The 22,765-nt window shown below is 35.6% G+C and overlaps 1 protein-coding gene across 1 annotated transcript in view; it reads right to left on the bottom strand.

Annotated features, from left to right (window-relative positions):
• The window catches only part of SKAP2 (src kinase associated phosphoprotein 2), a 168,450-nt gene that overhangs the window by 138,103 nt on the left and 7,582 nt on the right, over positions 1 to 22,765 (bottom strand). The window contains exons 2-4 of the mRNA XM_068972697.1: positions 20,830 to 20,935; positions 20,203 to 20,228; positions 13,252 to 13,359 (exon numbers count right to left, since the gene is read on the bottom strand). Coding sequence (XP_068828798.1) covers positions 13,252 to 13,359; positions 20,203 to 20,228; positions 20,830 to 20,935 — 240 coding nt within the window. The remainder of the gene's footprint in view (positions 1 to 13,251; positions 13,360 to 20,202; positions 20,229 to 20,829; positions 20,936 to 22,765) is intronic.

The following is a 22,765-nucleotide window of genomic DNA, read 5'->3' as shown; positions in this document are numbered from 1 at the left end:
TGTCCCTAAATGCAGAGAACAAGAAAAGGAAAGACATACTCATCTGAATGCAGAGTTCCAAAGAATAGCAAGGAGAGATAAGAAAGCCTTCTTCAGCGATCAATGCAAAGAAATAAGAGGAAAACAACAGACTGGGAAAGACTAGAGATCTCTTCAAGAAAATTAGAGCTACCAAGGGAACATTTCATGCAAAGATGGGCTCGATAAAGGACAGAAATGGTATGGACCTAACAGAAGCTGAAGATATTAAGAAGTGGCAAGAACACATAGAAGAACTGTACAAAAAAGATCTTCATGACCCAGATAATCATGATGGGTGTGATCTCTCACCTAGAGCCAGACATCCTGGAATGTGAAGTCAAGTGGACCTTAGGAAGCATCACTACGAACAAAGCTAGTGGAGGTGTTGGGATTCCAGCTGAGCTATTTCAAATCCTAAAAGATGATGCTGTGCAAGTGCTGCACTCTACATGCCAGCAAATTTGGAAAACTCAGCAGTGGCCACAGGACTGGAAAGGGTCAGTTTTCACTCTAATCCCAAAGAAAGGCAAGGCCAAAGAATGTTAAAACTACTACCCAACTGCACTCATCTCACACACTAGTAAAGTAATGCTCAAAATTCTCCAAACCAGGCTTCCACAGTACATGAGCCACGAACTTCCAGATGTTCAAACTGGATTGAGAAAGGGCAAAGGAACCAGACATCAAATGGCCAACATCCACTGGATCATCGAAAAAGCAAGAGAGTTCCAGAAAAACATGTACTTCTGCTTTATTGACTATGCCAAAGCCTTTGACTGTATGGATCACAACAAACTATGGAAAACTCTTAAAGAGATGGGAATATAAGACCTCCTGACCTGCCTCCTGAGAAATCTGTGTGCAGGTCAAGAAGCAATAGTTAGAACCGGACATGGAACAATGGACTGGTTCCAAATTGGGAAAGGAGTACATTCAAAGTTGATCAGACAAGAACTAGAAGTAGTGTGACCAAAGTTATTATGGTAACTGGCATGCGTGTGCTAGTAGCTCAGTTGTGTCTGACTCCTTGCGACCCCATGGACTGTGGCCCGCCAGGCTGCTCCGTACATGCAATTCACTAGGCAAGAACACTGGAGTGGATTGCCACTCCCATCTCCAGGGGATCTACCTGACTCAGGGATTGAACCTGGGTCTCCTGCATTGCAGACAGATTCTTTACCATCTGAGCCACCAGGGAAGAAAAAATACTAGTAAGTGGCTGCCTCTGGGGTTTGGGCAGGGTGGAAAAGGAGACTTTTACCTTTTATTGTATACCCTTCTAATCACTTTTATTTTTAACCAAATGCATATCTCTTGTAAGTAGAAAAAAACTAGTCCAATTTTTTAAGTAGCATAGCATAAAAGGATCAAAGGAGCTAAGTTGCCATTTCTAAGTTGGATATGACAGTTAAGAGACGTAAAACTTTTTGAGCCTCAGTTTCCACAACAGCAAAATAGAGAAAATGTCTCCCACATGAGGCAGTTCTGAGTCAACTAGAGGAAATAATGTACATGAAGGAATCGGTTCAGCACCAGACTTCAGTTCAGTTCAGTTGCTCAGTCGTGTCTGACTCTTTGCCACGGACTGTAGCACTCCAGGCCTCCCTGTCCATTACCACTCCCAGAGTTTACTCAAACTCATGTCCATTGAGTTGGTGATGCCATCCAACCATCTTATCCTCTGTCATCCCCTTCTCCTCCCATCTTCAATCTTTCCCAGCCAGATTTATTTCTCAATAAATATTAATTAAAAGATCTTCCTGACCCAGGGATCAAACCCAGATCTCCTGCACTGCAGGCAGATTCTTTACCATCTGAGCCACCAGGGATGCCCACAACTAACACACAAAGATGGTTTAATCCCTTTTCCTTCCAAAAGATGCTACCCCAACCACCAGCACAGTCACCTCTAATGAATCTGTCTCAGAGGAAGGGAGCTCTCTTTGGAATTCTGTTCCAGGCTAGAATGCCTTCCCCTAAAATCAAGTGGGTCAGTCTATGGTCTTAACTTTTGCTTTTCAATGTTGAAACTATTATTAATTCACACTTTGGGACAGGATGCAAACAGGAGACAGGACTGAAATCAGGAAGCTGTACATTGCGACTTCCACCAAACAAAGACTGCAGACCAAATTGAAATATATACATATATATATACCAAGAAAGATAAGTTTGTTATGTGCCTAAATCTTTTAAGATACAGTATTCTGCAACAGCAAAAATATCTTTACCACAGCCGAGTGCTGATATCTAAAGATCTGTGAGGGGGAACTGACCTCCCCTGGGTTAAGCTATTCCTCTATTAACATGCAAACATTCCTAGGGGTAATTTATCAGAGCCTTTTCAATGTACTGAACCGAGAGCTTGATTTGAGAGGGAAACAGATTCAGAAATGGGACAACTACCCACAGACAGTAGTGCTGGGAAGGAGCCCTGTACAGTGAGTTCAGGGACCTCAGAAGAGTGCAGGAAGTAAAGAATATTTTTACCTACTTCTAGGGATTGTTTGGTGCCATGCCTACTACTCATCTCCATGTTCAGCCCAAGTACAAAGGCTCACCTTTCTTTCCAGACACAAAGGCCAATGTAATCAATGCAACTAGAAAAGAGCATCTCAAACTTTCATGGTACCTGGGGCTGTTGTTTAAATGCTAATTCAGATTCAGCAGGTATTGGTGGGGACAGAGGTTGAGCGTTTCTAACAAGCTCCCAGGTGACACTGTTGCAGTTGGTCTGCAGTCCGTTGTTTGGGTAGGGAGGGGTTAAGAGAAACCCTTTCTTTTCAATGCAATGTCTATTAACACTAACCCTGGCTCTTATCAACACCCTCTGAACCAAGGGCAACAATATTTTAGTAGGAGAAGAGGCAAAATACAGTGGTTTTGAGAGTACAGCCTGGTTCTTCGAGTCAGACATGAATTCAAATTTCAGTTCTGCCACTTATGTGACCTTCACTTAATCTATCCCTGAGTTTGCTCCATGGTCAAACAGTGATAATATCTACCTCACAGAGATACTATCATGGTTAAAAATAATGTTAACAGCTTACAGAAAAACCCAAATGAACTTTTTGGCCAATCCAATAGCAAAGCATTTCGCCTGCTACCTCCATGAGATGGTCTCTTTGCCTTAATTCATTCAACAATTAACTGCCAGGAAAATCTCCCTCAAATATGCATTCATTACATCAGTCTATTGCTTCAGGCCTCTCTTAATTCGGGACTATCAAAGGTGAACTCCTTAATTTGTTATTCGGCTTTTACTGCCCACCATTTGCGTACCTCTAAGACCCATCACTTCATGGGAAATAGATGGGGAAACAGTGGAAACAGTGTCAGACTTTATTTTTTGGGGCTCCAAAATCACTGCAGATGGTGACTGTAGCCATGAAATTAAAAGACGCTTACTCCTTGGAAGAAAAGTTATGACCAACCTAGATAGCATATTGAAAAGCAGAGACATTACTTTGCCAGCAAAGGTCCGTCTAGTCAAGGCTATGGTTTTTCCCATGGTCATGTACGGATGTGAGAGTTGGACTGTGAAGAAAGCTGAGAGCCGAAGAATTGATGCTTTTGAACTGTGGTGTTAGAGAAGACTCTTGAGAGTCCCTTGGACTGCAAGGAGATCCAACCAGTCCATTCTGAAGGAGATCAGCCCTGGGACATCTTTGGAGGGAATGATGCTGAAGCTGAAACTCCAGTACTTTGGCCACCTCATGCGAAGAGTTGACTCATTGGAAAAGACTCTGATGCTGGGAGGGATTGGGGGCAGGAGGAGAAGGGGACGACAGAGGATGAGATGGCTGGATGGCATCACTGACTCAATGGACGCAAGTCTGAGTGAACTCTGGGAGTTGGTGATGGACAGGGAGGCCTGGCATGCTGCGACTCATGGGGTTGCAAAGAGTCGGACACAACTGAGTGAGTGAACTGAACTGAAGACCCTCTCCACTCCTTCCTATTCAACATCACTTCTGGTTATTACTTCCTCAAGGAAATCATCTCTGTGCCACCATTACATTTACCAGTTCTGAAATGTGGACACAAGCATTTGAGATTCAGGGAACTTTTAAATAATCACCTAGTCCAAATTCTTCATTTCACAACTCAGAAAATAAAAAGCCAAAGAGGCTGAGTGACTTCATCTTGACAACAAAATTATTATCAGTGATTATGAAAACCTGGTTTTTGGACTTATCCTCTGAATGTTCTCCCACTTTCTCTCTAGCAAACTTCAGGAACCATGTAAAGCTCGCTCAAAAGAGAAAAAAAATGTCCTCAGTTTACAATTGACTCCACAACCTCTCTAAATAAAGGCATAAAGTTTATGTTTTGTTTTATTCAACATGATGCCAAAACATATAACCAATTCAATCAACAAATAAGAGAAGAAAATCAATGAAACCAACTATTTGCCCTGGCATAGACCAGATCAAATAGATATTTTAACATATACTAGTTACCACTCTGGGAATATGCCTGTTAGAACTTATAGATTCTTAAAGAGATGGGAATACCAGACCACCTTACCTACCTCCTGAGAAATCTGTATGCAGGACGAGAAGCAACAGTTAAAACCGGACATGGAACAACAGACTGGTTCCAAATTGGGAAAGGAGTATGCCAAGGCTGTATATTGTCACCCTGTTTATTTAACTTATATGCAGAGTACATCATGTGAAATGCCAGGCTGGACAAAGCACAAGCTGGAATCAAGATTGCTGGGAGAAATAGCAATAACCTCAGATACGCAGATGACACCACCCTTTTGCCAGAAAGCAAAGAAGAACTAAAGAGCCTCTTGATGAAAGTGAAAGAGGAGACTGAAAAACTCATCATTTGAAAAACTAAGATCATGGCATCCTGTCCCATCACTTCATGGCAAAAGATGGAGAAACAATGGAAATGATGAGAGACTTTATTTTTAGGGGCTCCAAAATCACTGTAGACGGTGACTGCAGCCATGAAATTAAAAGATGCTTGCTCCTTGGAAGAAAGTGAAGAAGTAGAGCTTCCCTGATAGCTCAGTTGGTAAAGAATCTGCCTGCAATACAGGAGACCTCCAGTTCAATTCCTGAGTCAGAAAGATCCCCTGGAGAAGGGATAGGCTACCCACTCCAGTATTCTTGGGCTTCTCTTGTGGCTCAGCTGGTAAAGAATCTGCCTGCAATCTGGGAGACCTGGGTTTGATCCCTGGGTTGGCAAGATCCCCTAGAGAAGGGAAAGGCTACCCAGTGAAGTGGCTCAGTTGTGTCCGACTCTTTGTGACCGCATGGACTGTAGCCTACCATGCTTCTCCATCCATGGTATTTTCCAGGCAAGAGTACTGGAGTGGGTTGCCGTTTCCTTCTCCAGAGGATCTTCCTGACCCAGGGATGGAACCTGGGTCTCCTGCATTGTAGGCAGATGCTTTACTGTCTGAGCCACCAGGGAAGTCCTCCTTGGAAGAAAGTGATGACCAATGTAGCATGTTAAAAAGCAGAGACATTACTTTGCCAACAAAGGCCTGTCTAATAAAAGCTATGGTTTTTCTAATAGTCATGTGTGGATGTGAGAGTTGGACCATAAAGAAAGCTGAGCACCGAAGAATTGATGCTTTTGAACTGTGGTGTTGGAGAAGACTCTTGAGAGTCCCTTGGACTGCAAGGAGATCCAACCAGTTCAATCCTAAAGGGAATCAGTCCTGAACATTCCTTGGAAGGACTGATGCTGAAGCTAAAACTCCAATATTTTGGCCAGCTCATGCAAAGAACTGACTCATTGGAAAAGAAAGACCCTGATGCTGGGAAAGTCTGAAGGCAGGAGGAGAAGGGGATGACAGAGGATGAAATGGTTGGATGGCATCACCAACTCGATAGACACGAGTTTGAGCAAGTTTCAGGAATTGGTGATGGACAAGGAAGCCTGGTGTGCTGTAGTCCATAGGGGTCACAAAGAGTCAGACATGACTGAGTGACTGGACTGACTGACTTGTTAGAACTTACATTGCTGATTGCCTTATTTTAGGTGGCTATCTTCTTCTTCTAACTAGATTAGAAGTCTTTTGAAAATAGAACTTTATTTTCTTCATCTTTGAATTCCCCATTGTCCTGCCAAGGTTTCCTATTCCTTTCTTCATGAATTGTGTACATAACCACTAATATACTGTATTAAAGATGCATAATTTTTTATAATGTTGAGTTTTATTATTTTTGCAATATTTCTTAAATAGCCCACTTCATTATAGTCTTATTTGCCTACTTTGTTTTATAGTGAGGTATTTTCTCATTCAATGGCATAAAAATTAAAAAGATGATTCTCAATGGTTCTGTGTTTTTATTTTATTCATATATGTCTTTGTATCACAAAAATATTTTATATCTGTGTATACCTTATATATTCAAATTCCAAAAGATGATGCTGTTATAGTGCTGCACTCAATATGCCAGCAAATTTGGAAAACTCAGCAGTGTCCACAGGACTGGAAAAGGTAGGTTTTCATTCCAATCCCAAAGAAGGGCAGTGCCAAAGAATGTTCAAACTACCATACAATTGCATTCATTTCACGTGCTAGCAAAGTAATGCTCAAAATTCTCCAAGCTAGGCTTCAACAGTGTGTGAACCGAGAACGCCCAGATGTTCACATTGGATTTAGAAAAGGCAGAGGAACCAGAAATCAAATTGCTAACGCCTTTTGACTTCCCCGGTGGCTCAGATGGTAAAGCATCTGCCCACAATGCGGGAGACCCGGATTCCATCCCTGGGTCGGGAAGGTCTCCTGGAGAAGGGGATGGAAATAGGGGCTTCTCTGGTGGCTCAGATGGTAAAGCGTCTGCCTACAATGTGGGAGACCTGGGTTCAGTCCCTGGGTTGGGAAGATCTCCTGGAGAAGGAAATGGCAACCCACTCCAGTACTCTTGCTTGGAAAATCCCATGGACAGAGGAGCCTGGTAGGCTACAGTCCATGGGATTGCAAAGAGTCAGACACAACTGAGCGATTTCACTTTCACTTCTTTTCACTTTGGATCACAGAAAAAGCAAGAGAATTTCAGAAGACCATTGACTTCTGTTTCATTGACTACTCTAAAGCCTTTGACTGTGTGGATCACAACAAACTGGGGAAAATTCTTAAAGAGCTGGGAATACCAGGCAACCTTACCTGCCTCCTGAAAAACATGTAGGCAGGTCAAGAAGCAACAGTTAGAACCAGTGTGGAACAACGGACTGGTTCAAAATTGGGAAAGGAGTACATCAAGGCTGTATGTTGTCACCCTGTTTATCTAAGTTATATGCAGAGTACATCATGTGAAATGCCGGGCAAGCCAGAACCAAGATTGCTGGGAGAAATATCAATAACCTCAGATATGCAGATGATACCACCCTTATGGCAGAAAGTGAAGAGGAACCAAAGAGCCTCTTGATGAAGGTAAAAGAGAAAAAAACTGGCTTAAAACTCAATATTCAAAAAACAAAGATCATGGCAGCCAGTTTCATCACTTCATGGCAAATAGATGGGGAAACAATGGAAAGAGTGACAGACTTTATTTTACTGGGTTCCAGAATCACTGCAGATGGTGACTGCAGCCATGAAAGTAAAAGACACTTGCTCCTTGGCAGAAAAGCTATGACCAACCTAGACAGCATATTAAAAATCAGAGACATCACTTGGCCAACAAAGGCCTGTCTAGTCAAAGCTATGGTTTTTCCAGTAGCTATGTATGGATGTGAGAGTTAGACTGTGAACAAAGCTGAGAGCCGAAGAATTGATGCTCCAACTGTGGTGTTGGAGAAGACTCTTGAGAGTCCCTTGGACTGCAAGGAGATCCAACCAGTCCATTCTGAAGGAAATCAGTCCTGAATATTCATTGGAAGGACTTATGGCTGAAGCTGAAACTCCAATACTTTGCTCACCTGATGCGAAGAGCTGACTCATTGGAAAAGACCCTGATACTGGGAAAGATTGAAGGCAAAAAGAGAAGGGGATGACAGAGGATGAGATAGTTGTATGGCATTACCGACTCAATGGACATGAATTTGAGCAAGCTCCAGGAGACAGTAAAGGACAGGGTAGCCTGGCATGCTACAGTCCATGGGGTCGCAAAGAGTCAGATACAACTGAGTGACCGAACAACAATATTTTATATCTCCAAACACACAATATTGAGTGTTAAAATATTTTTTCTACTTTTTATCATTTCCCCAAACTATAACCCCTCACTTCTACCAAAACACTTGAAGCTAGACTACACATATTACAGAAGAATAAAATAATCATTGTCCTTATACTGCTATAACACAAGCTAGCAAACGGTGTATTAAAAGAACCGCCAGGGCTTCTCTGGTGGCTCAGTGGTAAAGAATCCACCTGACAGCGCAGGAGACAGGAGTTTAATTCAGGAAGATCCCACATGCCAAGGAGCAGCTAAGCTCACTGGCCACAACTATTGACCCTGTGCTCTAGAGCCCAGGCATTACAAGTCCTGAGCCCACATGCCACAACTACCAAAGCCTTCATGCCCGAGAGCCCATGCTCCACAACAAGACAACAGCGTGCAAGGAGAAGCCCATCCACCACAACTAGAGAACAGCAATGAAGACTCAGCACAGCCAAAAACAGAGAAATAAGTAGAATTGTAAAAAAAAAAGTAAAAAATAAAAACACAAGTGCAACAATAGGTTATGTATACAAAGAAATGTGTAAGTTGCAAATTAATCTAAATTCTCAAAATTTAGATTAAATTACCTAGTATGATTTTTATTATCAAAAACCACATGACACTATAGTTGGAAAACATTTGCCCTAAATGGCCAGTTACTGAAAAAAACTTGTTGGACTTCGTTGGTGGTCCAGTGGTTAAAACTGCACTCCCACTCAAGGGGGTGTGGATTCCATCCCTGGTTGGGCAGGAGCCCACAGGCTTCTTGGCCATAGAAAAGAACTTTGCTTTTCCTGGTTTTAAACATTACTTACATTCTATTGGAACACAGAGAAAAATAACACATCTATTGCTTGGCTTTTATAAGACCTGACTAGTGCTATGCCTAAACTTTACATTAAAAAAAAAATCTTCCTCAAAAGATGGTGTATAATGTGTAAAAACTGACACATTAAATCTAGATTGTGCACATAGAAATGTATATATCTAAGCTGGCTGTAGATGCATTATGAGAGTTCATTATTTATAGGCATCATAGAGTTAATCAAAGCAATCCTTTGGAATAAATGATTTATATGCTTTATAAATTCAAATTTTCATATACTGATTTTTCTTAAAGAAAAACTACACCAAAAAATGAGAAAACATATCCTACTATTATAAACGATGATCGAAACAGCATAGCCTTTTTTCTCAATCCCAAACTTTTAAAACAGTTGCATACCTAAACAAGTATTTTTTCATACAAACCTATATTCTTGTAATATCCACAGTTTTTAGTAACCTCAATTACTTGGGAATTTTTAGTTAAGAAAATACCAGGACAATGAATGACTATTTTCTATCTTAAGCTTCATTTTGTCTCTTTTTATATGCACGCCCTAGAGGTTCCAGATTCTATCCACAAAGTGATTATGGTCTAGGACTGAATCAGATTTGTAACAAATGTCCACTGGGATTCTTCGACCTAACATCGATGGGCGAGCCAATACACATCTTCTAGCTCACTGAATCCTTTCACCTTACCTTAGGGACTTTCCACACTACACAGTTAGAAGCTTTCTTTCACAAATAATGAAATGAATGAAAAATGGTTTCAGAATAGAAAAACAGAAACCCAAGTCATTATATGGTATCTAAAGCTACCCTGCATCTACTATCTTAGTACCTAAACAAACATTTTAACATGTATGATAAGGGATGTTCTTCAAGGTCTTAAGTTTCATTATCTCTAATTTTCTATGATTACTGACATGCATCATTTCTATTAACACTTCAATATATCCAGCCATACGATAGCATTAAACTAACAGTGACCTACAAAAGCCTAGAAACCATTATGACTTAAGTTTATCAGAAAATGAGCATAAAGTTAATAAAATGAAATTTCTAATAAACATAATTTTTATAAGTGATACCAAATCAAAATGAAACTAACAGCAGTCATGAAAATCATTTATGAAATGTATTTCCCTCAAAAAATAAAAAGTGTTTCTAAAGAGAGAGAAGAAAAATTACAAAGTACAATATTTTTAAGCAACAAGCTTTACCAAAATCTGTCACCATTTATGTTACAATTCTGCTCATCAATAAGGTACTTTTTTTCAATGAACCATTCGAAAATCAGTTATATCAACTCTTTTGTATAGAGAAGCAGCACACCTTTCAGGCAACTAGTATTAATGAGTAGACATAACTATAGAATCTCCATTTGTTTCTCTGACAAAGCTGTGGCTACTCTAGTCGCTCATTGAAATTCCATTAATCTAGTGTACCAAGGTCCAATGCGAAAATCAAAACTCCATCTAACCCTTTATCAGTTCACAATAACCTACAAGTGAACTCTGCCTGTTAGCATGCAGCAAGTTATGATTTTGCTATCAATCAGGCAGTTGGCCAATAAAAAAAAAAAGGCAGGCTGGAAACAGTGTGTCTGGCAGGGTTTGAAGACTTTGTTTTTGTTTTCTGTTTTCATTCCCTTTCACTTTCTATAGGGCGTCTGGACCTTGTGAGAATATGCATTATTCTCCTTGGCTGTGATTTAATTGCTACCAGCAATCAAGTCGAAGCATCACTGAAGTGTGCTTGAATTTCATTAGAAGATATAACTTATGCTACTTTCCTACAGTACCTAATAAACCATAAAGAAACCAAAACACATATGGCTTGAGGGAATAACTGGAAAATTAGGTAGCCATTTGGGAACTGAGTGAACTTTTGAACCAGAGGAACAGAGAAAAAGAAATATTAAAGGAAAAGACAGACTTAGAATGCACAGAGATGTGCAGGTTTGACCTTTTCAGTACCTTGAAAATTACATTAGCATTATGAAAAATACATATCATATTTGGAGTTTATAATCCATCAAAGTTGAGATACTTTGCTTAGTGCCTACCATAAGGTAAAAGTCAAAAGGACAAAACAACAATCTGATTTGACAAAAGGCCTTTTGGTGACCCATGCTAATTTAGTTACACTTATTGTTAAATGTATTTTATAATTAATATATCATTAGACTAAGGTCATACAATGAAGGAAAATTTATTCAGCAAAGGAAAAAGAACACATATAAAATCTAAGTTAGAGGGAGAAAAAACTAATATGATTAGATAATATTTTAGAGTGGAAATTAAAAGTTAAAGAAGTAGTTTTAAAATTAACTTATAACATCCTTAGGAGAAAATATGAAATTATCAAAACTAGCACTATTTATATATCAAAAGTGAATAATACTAGAAGTTAAAATTTCAATCTAGGAACTGCTTATATAAACACTGATGAAAATGCAATATTTAACAAGCTAAAATTTAAATGTTACACATAAAAATAATTTATTAAACAATATTCAAATATCGACAATGCTTTAATGGTAAACCTTCTTGTGCTATTAATATATTTCCTGTATATCTGGTTATGAAAACAAACATATGATAAATTATTTACCCATTAAAAAAATAATCACATAAATGCACTATACAATAGCAATTCATTTTTCCTAACAAATCACTGGCTCTCACAGATATTTAACTGTTGGATTTCTAAGGTTGTTATTTTTTCAAGAAGGTACATAACGCTCTCTTGTACATCACAATATTTATGCTATTTTGAGAAAGCCTGAGCATATATAATCTATGAATATATCTGTATGTGTATATATATATTTTCATAAGATAAATATTCTTCATATATGTATATATACAAACAAACTCATTTCTGTATACTTACATTTTACAGAAAAGCAAAACAAACCATTGTAATGTGTCTGAAAAATAGTTCAACTTAAACAATAATTCATTGTTTTGCCTGAAAATATTACTTCATCAATGATAAAACATTTTCTAGTAGAAATGCTTTCGAAGATATGTTAGAAAGGGTAATGCTCTGTTTCATATACTAAGTGTAACTGAAGAGAAATATGCATTAAAAAAAATAGAACCTATAGGAGAAAGAAATTCCTTCCTTTTAAAAACAGATATTAAATGTTTGCCAAAATGTAAAATTTGACACAAAATGGATATGATTATTGTTGCTACACATTGCACAAAGTTCTGAATATAAAAAAAAGATTGTGTTGTTCTGAATCAGTGGTTAGAATGTTTATCACTTATGCATGTACTTGACTTATCCCTGTTCTGCAATAGACATAATTTTATACCTCATAAAAGCAATTTATGTTTCCAAAGGGAATAATCTGGATAACATAAAATGTGGAGTGCTCTGTTGCAGGAAGCATATTTTCATTCAGCAATTGTATTTAGAGATGGAACTGCACAGTTTGATCATCATATAGTGGCAGAAGGCATTATTCATTTCTATGTCTATGTGAAACTTTGAGTGCCACAAATTAATATGCATGGCTAATTTATCAATATGCATTCTTAATTTGTAACTATATATCACCCTCATAGGTCTCTATAGTTCAGATGCACTCGACTGGGTGGCACAACAAAGTACATGCTACGGTAAAAACAAGTTTCATAACTTTGGAAGTTTTAAAAAATTACTAAGAGATAGAGAATCAATTTTATTACCATTTCATTTAATACAAAATACTATAATATTACTGTATAATATGGGATATTTTTAGATGATAATTAGAAAAATGAAAATGTATATAAAAGAAGGATTCGATGAAAACTTATCTTGATGAGAGAGGGCAATGTAGGGATAATTAATTTAATATTTTATGAACTCATTTTGTATGAAGTTTTCAGGAAAAAAAGAGATCAAAAATCTTTTTCATTATTTATAAAATAAATAGTACAACAAGCCATTAAGCAGCCCAATAAAATTAAGCAAGAATCTGATAATATTAAATTAACCAACAAGTATACTAATAATATTTATATGATGATATGATACAAGTACTCTCCTCAAAATTCAAGTAAAGAAAATTTTCTAGGAGAAGAAGGAACTACATACTTAGGAAAACCACTAGAGAGAGCTCTTCTGTTCCTTAAAAGGTTCTGGTAAAGGTAAGTTAACTGCAGCTTCTGTGTTTATCTGCTTTCTGAAAAGATCACCACCTTTACATATTGCATTGTTCTGTGTTAAGAGTGTCAAGAGGTATAGTCTACGGAAAAATGTAACATACCATCAGAGGGAGCTTCATCATCTTTATCATATCTTTCTGAGGCTAATGAAATAGTGTCTGGAGGCCCAGCAAAAGGGTCATCGTATTCTTCTCCATCTTCTGCATCACCTATAAAAGAATCAGAGATAAAAGAATGGATGCACATTATAACTGAACCACTCTGCTGTACACCTGAAACTGACATAACACTGTAAATCAACTATACCCCAATATAAAATAAAAAGTAAATTTAAAAAAACAGAAAAGAATCAGGGAAAGGCTTTTATAATTTAGCCAGCTTTAAAAAGTGTTACTTTGTCAAAGAGGCAAATGGTACTACTAAATTCAGTCACTTTCATTGAAGAACAAAAAAAACTTTTTGAACTAGGTAAAAACAGATCCTATTTTAATGTATATCTGTTGTAATTTAGATAAAAGTAAAAGTTTTTGAAAGTCAGTATACAACTGCTTCTTTCTGTTACAAAAGGGTACAAGTTACAAAATTATTATGGTCTCTACAAAGATGAATATAAACTACTAGAAACAGGTTAAAACATGGTGTGTATCCAAAACAAACAAAACCAAAATAACAATAACAGCAACCAAAAAAATCATGGCAAGCACAAGAAAAAATAATTCAGTTAATTCCATTTACCTACTCAATAACTGGAAAAATGATGATGAGAAATTGATAAATTAGAGCCATATGAACATTTTACATTTTCAGTAAAAATCACACAATTACATATCAATGATTTGTTAACAATTCAAGCTACTTGTTAGAAATTCAAGAGAAAACCTAAAAACCAACCCTCGAGTGCCTACAGTATCACTTTTTAGATCACAGTTGCTGGGCAGATCCAGATTAAAGCTACTGGGCTCTCCAAAATGATGTCTGTATTCTCCGACATCCTTCTGATGAGTTACACCCTACTTTCACCATGTTTTGGTAGAGAAAATAGCCTCTTTCAAGACAATACTTTCAAAATAATAACAATCAATATTCATATCTATTTTCTTAAAATTCTGACATTTTATCAACATTTATCATCCCTAGCCTGAAAGTAAAGATAAGGACATCTCTCACCAAGACAATAAGAGCAGACTACAGAGATGGCTACCTTATTGTCTTTAGTGATTACACCATTACGTGCACATACATGGTGATGCTTCTTTCCCAATTAAAATTCCAAGAAACATGTACAAATACTGCTCTTTCTTCAGATCTTAATTTATCTTTCTTTCAAGATGATCAAAGCACTTCTCAGAACATTCAGTGATCCTTTATAATATTTCTCTTATGGAATGAAGAGTGGTCTGATTTAAAATATGAGGTAAAATAGAACCTCATAAAATTCTAGCAAAAATATGTTTGAACGTGAAATGATAACTCATGGAATACACAGTTGTAAAGATCACAAAATTCTCAACTGTTCAGGATTATTAGCGTATCCTTCTATTCCTAACAAAGTAAGAATTTTTATGTTATACATTTTCTAAGGTATTTCATATCATAAACTACAAATCTTGCTGTGAAAAAAAATATTAGGACATTTCAACCACATCACCATAACTTAGCAGTTAGCACATTACACTATTAAGAATATATAAATATGATAATAAAGCTAATGATTCATGGAAAGAATCTTTTTAAAAATTCAGATGTTCAGGCTTAAATCTATTAAATTCTATGTGGAAATAAACAAAAAATTTTAAGTTTTAAAAAATCAGAATTAGTTTATTGTCCTTGGATAATATCCACTGTATATTTTGTGTATATATCCATATATGTACACAAACACATACACAGCAAAAAGATCACTATTAAAGCTATAAATACAATAATATTTAATATAAGGGAAGAATATTCTACACAAATGAGTCACTGACATGTTAAAGACCTCTGTAGGTTTTATTTTTGTTTTTGTGGTTTTTTTTTTTTAGAACAGTTTTTGGATTGTAAAGTGACATTATCTTCAATTTCCCCATTCTAAGAACTGCAGTTCCTCTCATAGGTTGGTTTTTTTAATTACTACGACATTTATATTTATCTAAGACAAAAATACATTACATACTGCTATTGGCCTTATTTCTTCCCTCCCAGCCCCCTTCCCCCCTATTTTAAGCTTCCCTTGAATTTAATTTGGAAAGTAAAGATGAATCTCTGTGGTATCTGTACAGGGTTATTCCCTCTTTAACTTGCATGCAGTTGAAAAGATATATCATTTTTCAAAATGGTTTTCATGTTACTGTTCTTCCAGTGATGATGCACCCCTTTTCCCTGACTCTCTAATTTTTTTCAACTCAACAAAGAACAGCTATATTATAAGGGGCCTTAATTGAACACAGGGGTCGCTGTTGAGGAGTACAAAGCATTTTTTCTCCCCAGGGGCTGAGTACTTGCAGCTATACCTACAAAGACTTCGATAAATTAAAAGGAAAATGTTCAACTTGTGTTTGTGTAATAGAAAACTGAACTCCAAAGCAACAATGAGCATCAGGTAAACATATCCAATACAATTTACAGACATAATTGAAAGCATTACAGCTAATCAGACATCTAAAAGAAAAGCTTGCTCAAATGAAATGTCTGCAGAATCATTAGTTGGCAGCCATTCCATTACAATCACACATAATGTCAGTGGTGCCTTGAGCCTGTGCCAATGACAACAGCATAAATTTTGCATCTCATTTCTATGGTCATAAAATTAATGATCAGTTTAAAAATACTTCTTTGTAAAAGTTATTGCACAAAGAAAAGACATGAATGTGTCCCTGTTATGTACTCAGAAGGATAATTATAGGGTTGTTGCTCATTAATACTGTTTCTTGTTTCCCTAGAAAAGCATTTGATTTATCCCACAACTTTCAAAAGTTTAATTAACGATACAAAGTTAACAGTCTAAAAGACAATGATCCAAGACGTCTCATCCTACAATTTCATTGGTGAGTTAAACAACACAGCAAAATCAGGGCTTAATCATACCACAGCAACATATTTCTTAGGAAAACATTTTTAAATTTTTAATAGTTGGTTTCAAATTACTATTACCCCTTCTTTTTAATATAGCTCCATGATCAATTAATGTTTTCCTAAATGCCTAGAGATAAAAGCCCATGAACAGTCATGATCTCTCCCACCACGAAAGGTGATTTAACCAATCTACAGCTTGTTTTAGCAAATATATTCCTGTTTAAGACGTAATCAGGTAAATATTAAACTAAATAACATATCTAAAATTCAGATGATAACCATTCCCTTTCATAGAAAATGAAAAACAACTTGGTGGGGGAAATTACTTGAATGAAAAATATTAATTTCTAATTTTCTACTTAGTTCATGTGTCCAAAATAATTTCTCAAGTAATAATACATAGCTAAATAGACATAATTAAGCATTTAACTTGTCACTTCTTAAGGGAATCTGTAGTTTAATTCTTGAAAATTTGGAAGATTTGATTCACCACAAGTAAGATTCACTCCACAACTCTCCTACCACACAAGGGCTAATTTATAGCATGTAAATATGAGGCAGTTTTAAAGGAAGGGTACCATTCCTCAAGCACTACCTTTGAAATACACTTCTACTGCTATAGGCCCCCAAACTCAAATATGCTTAACACATTTGTGTAAGGCCAGAGATGGGGTGGAAGAGCTGCAAGATATTTGTGCAGATTTCACTGGGGAGCTAACTTTCAACAGAACATATACTATGTTAGGAAGGGTAAAAGTAAGGAAATTTAACATGATCCAAAATGACTCTTCTGCTGTTCTCAAAGATTCCATCAGAACCAACTAAAATGGGTCCCTTCTTACCTAACTGCCTTGTTACTCAAAGAAGCAGTTTAGTCTATTAATAAACAATAATACCAATCAGGTCAAAGAAAGTTGCTTTCTCAGTAAATCTATTCATATTCAACATCAATAGAGTTTTAGGACAAAATCCACTAAATAGTTTTAATTTAAAGAAAAATATTTTAAAGGAGAAAATGAGTTTTTAGTTATAACATCTAAAGGGAATTGAAAACAATATATTCACATTTTTTAAAGCTGTTGACATCAATATTGGAAAAATATTCTCTTGAAAATATTTGTCTCATGTTAATAATGCATGCCCTTCTTTTAGTAATTTATGGTTTCCCTGAAATTTATTTAAAGATTGAATTATAAATCAAGATTTACTAAATCTTCTTGATAATGAAGTTGAATCTGAGAGTACACATTAATACAACATTGAACACTATGTGCCATGCATAGCTATCTTCACATTATCTTAATCATTCTGTAAAGAAAATAATAATACCAAAATCATCACTGGAGTAAAACAAGCCTGATATAAGGACAAGATACAACCGCAAGTAAAACTTTTTTATTATATACCTAATATGTATTAGAAAATTCTATTTTATACTCAGTCAACAACACTGTTTACTCAAGTAGTAACGTATTTCAAGTGACATTTAAGAGTGCTATGACCTTGTCATGTGACAGAAAACAAATTCTAAAACAATCACAATTCTAAAATTAACATAATTCTAGGGCATGAAGCCTATATTTAGGAGTATACTTTATATTACACGGCTATATTGCAACAAAGAATAAAGAACTATGGTTAGATAGTTATGTCATGAACAATATCTAAAGGTTATAAGAAGAGATGTGAGAGGAAAGCAAGGAAGGATGACAGACATCTGTGTACATTAGAGAAAGTAACAAATCATTTATCCAAGATGAATAAAGTGAATTAATTCACTTTATTTAAGAATGTTCTTCCAAGTCCTTTTTTCTCCCAATATTATTAAAATGGTACTTAACCATCATGTAAAAAACAGTACGTGAAACAAATAGGAGTATAAAGGTAAAAAAGGAGGAAAACAGCCTCTGGTCACTTCACTGTGACCCCATATTGACCTGAGAGAGAGGAAACAGCCAAAAGGAATTCTGCCCAGGTCTCCTTGGATAAAGACAATCCAAAAACCCCAAGAAGAAAATGTAAGGAAAAAGAAGAAAAGCAGCATTATCAAAATATACTTAGATGAACTAAATTTATTCATTACAGAGATCTATTAATAAATTCTTATTTTTAAAAAAAGATGTATTTTGAACAACTGCTTATTCAACAACTAAGCCTGTACTAACATCCCTTTAATATTTCTAACAAACGACATGAGTAGTCTTTTTAGAACAGCTGAATTATACTTTAAGGGTAGAATGGCATAAAATTACTTAGCTTCTCATATTTCTCCAAGGTATAGATCTAATTTATCCACAGGCTTACTTTTGAGCAGGCACTCTTGGTGATTAGTTAACTCAATACAGCAGTATTGAACTACAAATGACTTATTCAGAGGAAAATGATTATGGAGAATCTCTGAATTCTGTGTTATTTGAACTCGTATTCTAGGCTCATTTTTCAATTTTTATCAAATACTATATAAACCTCCATTCTCTTTAGAGACAAAGAATGTATCTCAGTAATGTAATTTTAATATCCACACACCTGAACAAGTCCTAAACGAGAATACCAAAGGGAAAATTCCTATCCCATTATTGAATCATATGCAATTCTGCAATGACTTTATACTCTCACATTTTCTTAGCTTAAAAATGTTTAATGTACAAATAATGAAGTCACAATGAGAGTCCAAAAGTCACTAGAACAAAACATGTGTTTAAAAAAAAAAAAAGGCAGAATCTGATATGTAACATTACCCTATAAATGGTCCTTTGTATAAAAGTTATCATAATTAAAATGCATAAATGCATTATTTCTATACTCAACTAAGCAAAATGCAACATGATTAAACCCACAGTTTAGGATTCATTGTAGAGTACAAGTAAGTAGGCATTTGTGGAGAGAAGAAGTTTCCTGTTCTTCCCTTTATTTCATAATGTCTAAAAATTTAACATGGAAAAAAAACTTTTATTTCCTCCAATCACAACAATCTTAATGACAATGTGAAAAGAAACTGTGGCTTCCTTTTAACTGTTTGATTTTAGGTTTGTCTGCTTAAGTACTTGGTTTATTGAAACTGTCATTACTCTCTCACTTATCAGTTAGCAGAGATATGAGTTACTCTGTGGTATCTGCTAACTAACCCTGGTTAGAAGATGCCACACTGCTCCTCCCAAACCCAGAGCCTAGCTCCACATAGTTAACTGACCTCATGTTTTGACCCTCATACCAGCATCCACAGGCTTCAGGTCATGACCCACGAATTAGCATCATGGAAGTAAGGGCCAAACCAAGTTTCTCTTACAGAACTGAAGATGTCAAAGGTAGAGACATCCTACGCCTTTCTAAACTTGGTTTTCAGTACACTCAGCAGCTGTCTCTCAAATCTAAAGGAAGACAATCAGCTTACCAGCACTCTCACATATTTCCAAAAAAGGAAACTGAATTACCTTCTTTGAAAATGTCTATTGCATACGTTTATTCATCTCAAAAGAAACATAAGAATAATAAAAACTAGCATGTGAAACAGATTTTACTCACGTTCTCAAACAAAAATTGATACGTTTTCAAAACAATTGTCCTTTAGAAATGTCAGCTATGAGCACTCAGCCACAGGCCCTCCTGCTCCCATCACCGCTATAAAGTAATCCTTACAGGATTAAATGGCTTTGGGTTGGTATCTTCCCTCTGCCTCACCAAAGTCTTCCATGTATAACTGAAGGTATATACCTTTCTTAACAAATTTCTGCCACAGTGAACCCTAAGAACCACAAAACCTAAGAATGTTAAACACAGATTTCTGTATCAAAGGACTGTGCAGGGTAGATTCTAGATAAGCTTTTTAATTTTATTCTCAGCAGGGGGAGCTAGCACTCTCATCTTGAAAGTCTAGGTATACAACATGGAAATTTAAATTTTGATTCCAACTATCAAATTTCAGCATGTGTCAGATTTTCCTATTGAAAATCTCTGCAAGGGAAAAAAAATGACAGGTTTCACAAAAGTTGAAAATTTACCTTTGTCTTGAGATTCCTGAAGATAACTGTAAAAGAAAGCAATAACATTATATTTTAAAATAAAGGTTAACAAATCAAAACAAGATCTAATCAGTGGCAGTGATTCATATCTATTTTAAAATCTATATTATGAATATATATTTAAGGAAAAAAACTACTTCCTATCTTGAAATGGTAATTCCAAAAGGCTAGTGAATTTATACTAAAGATATTTTTAAAGACTCAAGTTACAGTAGTAAAATTAGAATATATTGTTAATGTATACGACTTAAATTACATTTATTCATTTGAGTATCTGGAGGTATTTTCCATATTCATGTTAAAATTCTCAACCTACCTAAACCTTATCAGTGAAACCAAATATTTTCTCAAATAATCAAAATGAACAGTTGGATTTTGCAAAAATACTTAGAAAAATAGATAATCAAGAGCCTTCACAAAATAGGGTATTATGATAAGCATGTCTGTTTTTAAAAATTATTATAGTAGAAATATAGTTTGTCCTTTAAAATACTTCAATTAGATTAGAATCTAAAAAATTCAATTCCACAATTATCAGTCCTTCCTTAAAATGTTAATTACATTTATTCTACGTAAGAAAAAATAAAAGGCAAGTAAGTGACTTACATAGACTTTACATCTTTTATCTTCTTAACAAGGGAGTCTCTCTTTTCCTTTGCTTTCTTGGATAAATTTTCCCCTCTCAGTATGTCTGCTACAAATGTTTCAACATCTAAACCATGAAATATAAGAAAAAGGACACAAATTATAGGAAAGAATCATTTTTTTGTGAAGACAAATAGGATAATGATTGTTTCTACCCATAAGTGTTAATAACTGTACAATCTGTTACGGTTATTTATCAATCCAAAGCATAACAGTTGAAGTATGCTTCAAACACTAAATTGGACAAATCTGTTCGCCACTTAGCTAATAAAATGTGTATGTTCTGCTTATGCTTAGCACAGCCAATGCTATTTGAAAGTCTGGCATCATTAAACCAGGAAGAAACATGCAAGTTTTAATAAACTATGGTGCCCCATAAACAAATTCTCTTGTATAAAAGCAAGCACAGAGTTTACATGCATATGTTACTATCATTTTATAGTATTTTGTAAGTTCCTGTATGAACAGGTCATTCACAATATTATATCAATAAAAGCTAATGTCTCTGGCAAAGGCTGCTTTTCCCAGTGTAATCAATTTTCAGTCATATGTCATGCTTAACCACTTTAAAGGGAAAAAAAAAATCCCTTATTCTAGCCAAGATTTCCAAATCAAACCCTCCTCTTAGGTTCCTACCTGCCCCACCCACTCTGGCCAGCTATTCTCAAATAAAAATGATAATCAGTTACGTGGTTTTGTGTGCTCCTGCATCCTGTCTTGGCATTACTACCTGGAAATACTTCTTTAAATAAAGGAAAAAGTGGCAAAATAGATTTATCCACTATTTTTTTTAATTTATTTATTTTAATTGGAGGCTAATTACTATTTTAAAATATAGTAACCAAAAGAAAAGATTTCTATGGCCTCATGCAACATTTTCACATAGCCTTCTTTTTTTAATTTAATAAACTTTTACGCTGCTTTCTAATTCTAATATGCAATGCCATCAAATTCTTACTGGTTTGATTTTATAATGGCCTTACTCTTATTGTTCATGAAATACTGTACAACTTTATGATCAGAATTTCAAATGAGATATTTAATATAGAGGATACCATTAAAATTTTTTCAGTAGGTATGCCTATAAACCACCCATATTTCATATTGAAGAGATGTGTATATGTTCTATTTTCTTTTTATTTAACTAATTTGTCTCCTAACTCACACTGATAAAAAGATGTTATCAAAACATAATATTATATTTAGTCAATTCAAAGCAGTATAACAAATTGTCTTTCAACTGTGCTTATAATTAGCAAGTTAAAACCTAGTATTTGAAATAGATGTTACAATTGATTTTAAATTCTTGATTACAAAAGACCTTGAGCCAATGAGCAAAGCTGATTAAACTGTTATTCTACACACTCATAATAAATTATGTAAAGGTGAGTTTTCAATAAATCAATATGACAAGTGAAATAATTAAAATTTAGTCTTGGAATAATTTTTTTTAAAATAGCTCTCTGGTTTGAAGTCCATTACTGACATGTTAAAAGTTAAGTGTCTAAAAAAACAAAAGCAAAATGTCACAGCTTCTCTTTCCTTGAGCTGTCCATGTTTTGAGGCGGGGGACACGGAGACATAATCCAGTACCAGTGCAAATTAGACCCACACCTTTAAATGAGTTCAAAACAACCAGACTTATAAAAAAGCACTCTCTTCCCAACTCTAAATTTTCTACCCAGAGGAGTGAGCAACCTCTGGACATTCAGATTATCAGCTGAAATGGAAAAAAATCATTGGTGCCTCTGAGATGACTCCAATAAACCTACTAAGAAAGTGAAGTAAGAGGAGTAGCACCTCTTACTCCAAGTACACTCAGTACCCGGGAGAATCACTGACATAATGACTGGTAAATAGTGTGCTTAATTTAACTTTCACTCAGTATTTGTCTTTT

The sequence above is a fragment of the Capricornis sumatraensis genome, chromosome 5 (assembly GCF_032405125.1).
Source record: "Capricornis sumatraensis isolate serow.1 chromosome 5, serow.2, whole genome shotgun sequence".
Lineage (NCBI taxonomy): Eukaryota > Metazoa > Chordata > Mammalia > Artiodactyla > Bovidae > Capricornis > Capricornis sumatraensis.
The sequence above is the reverse complement of the archived record's forward strand: the minus strand, read 5'-3'. Positions and strand labels throughout refer to the sequence as shown.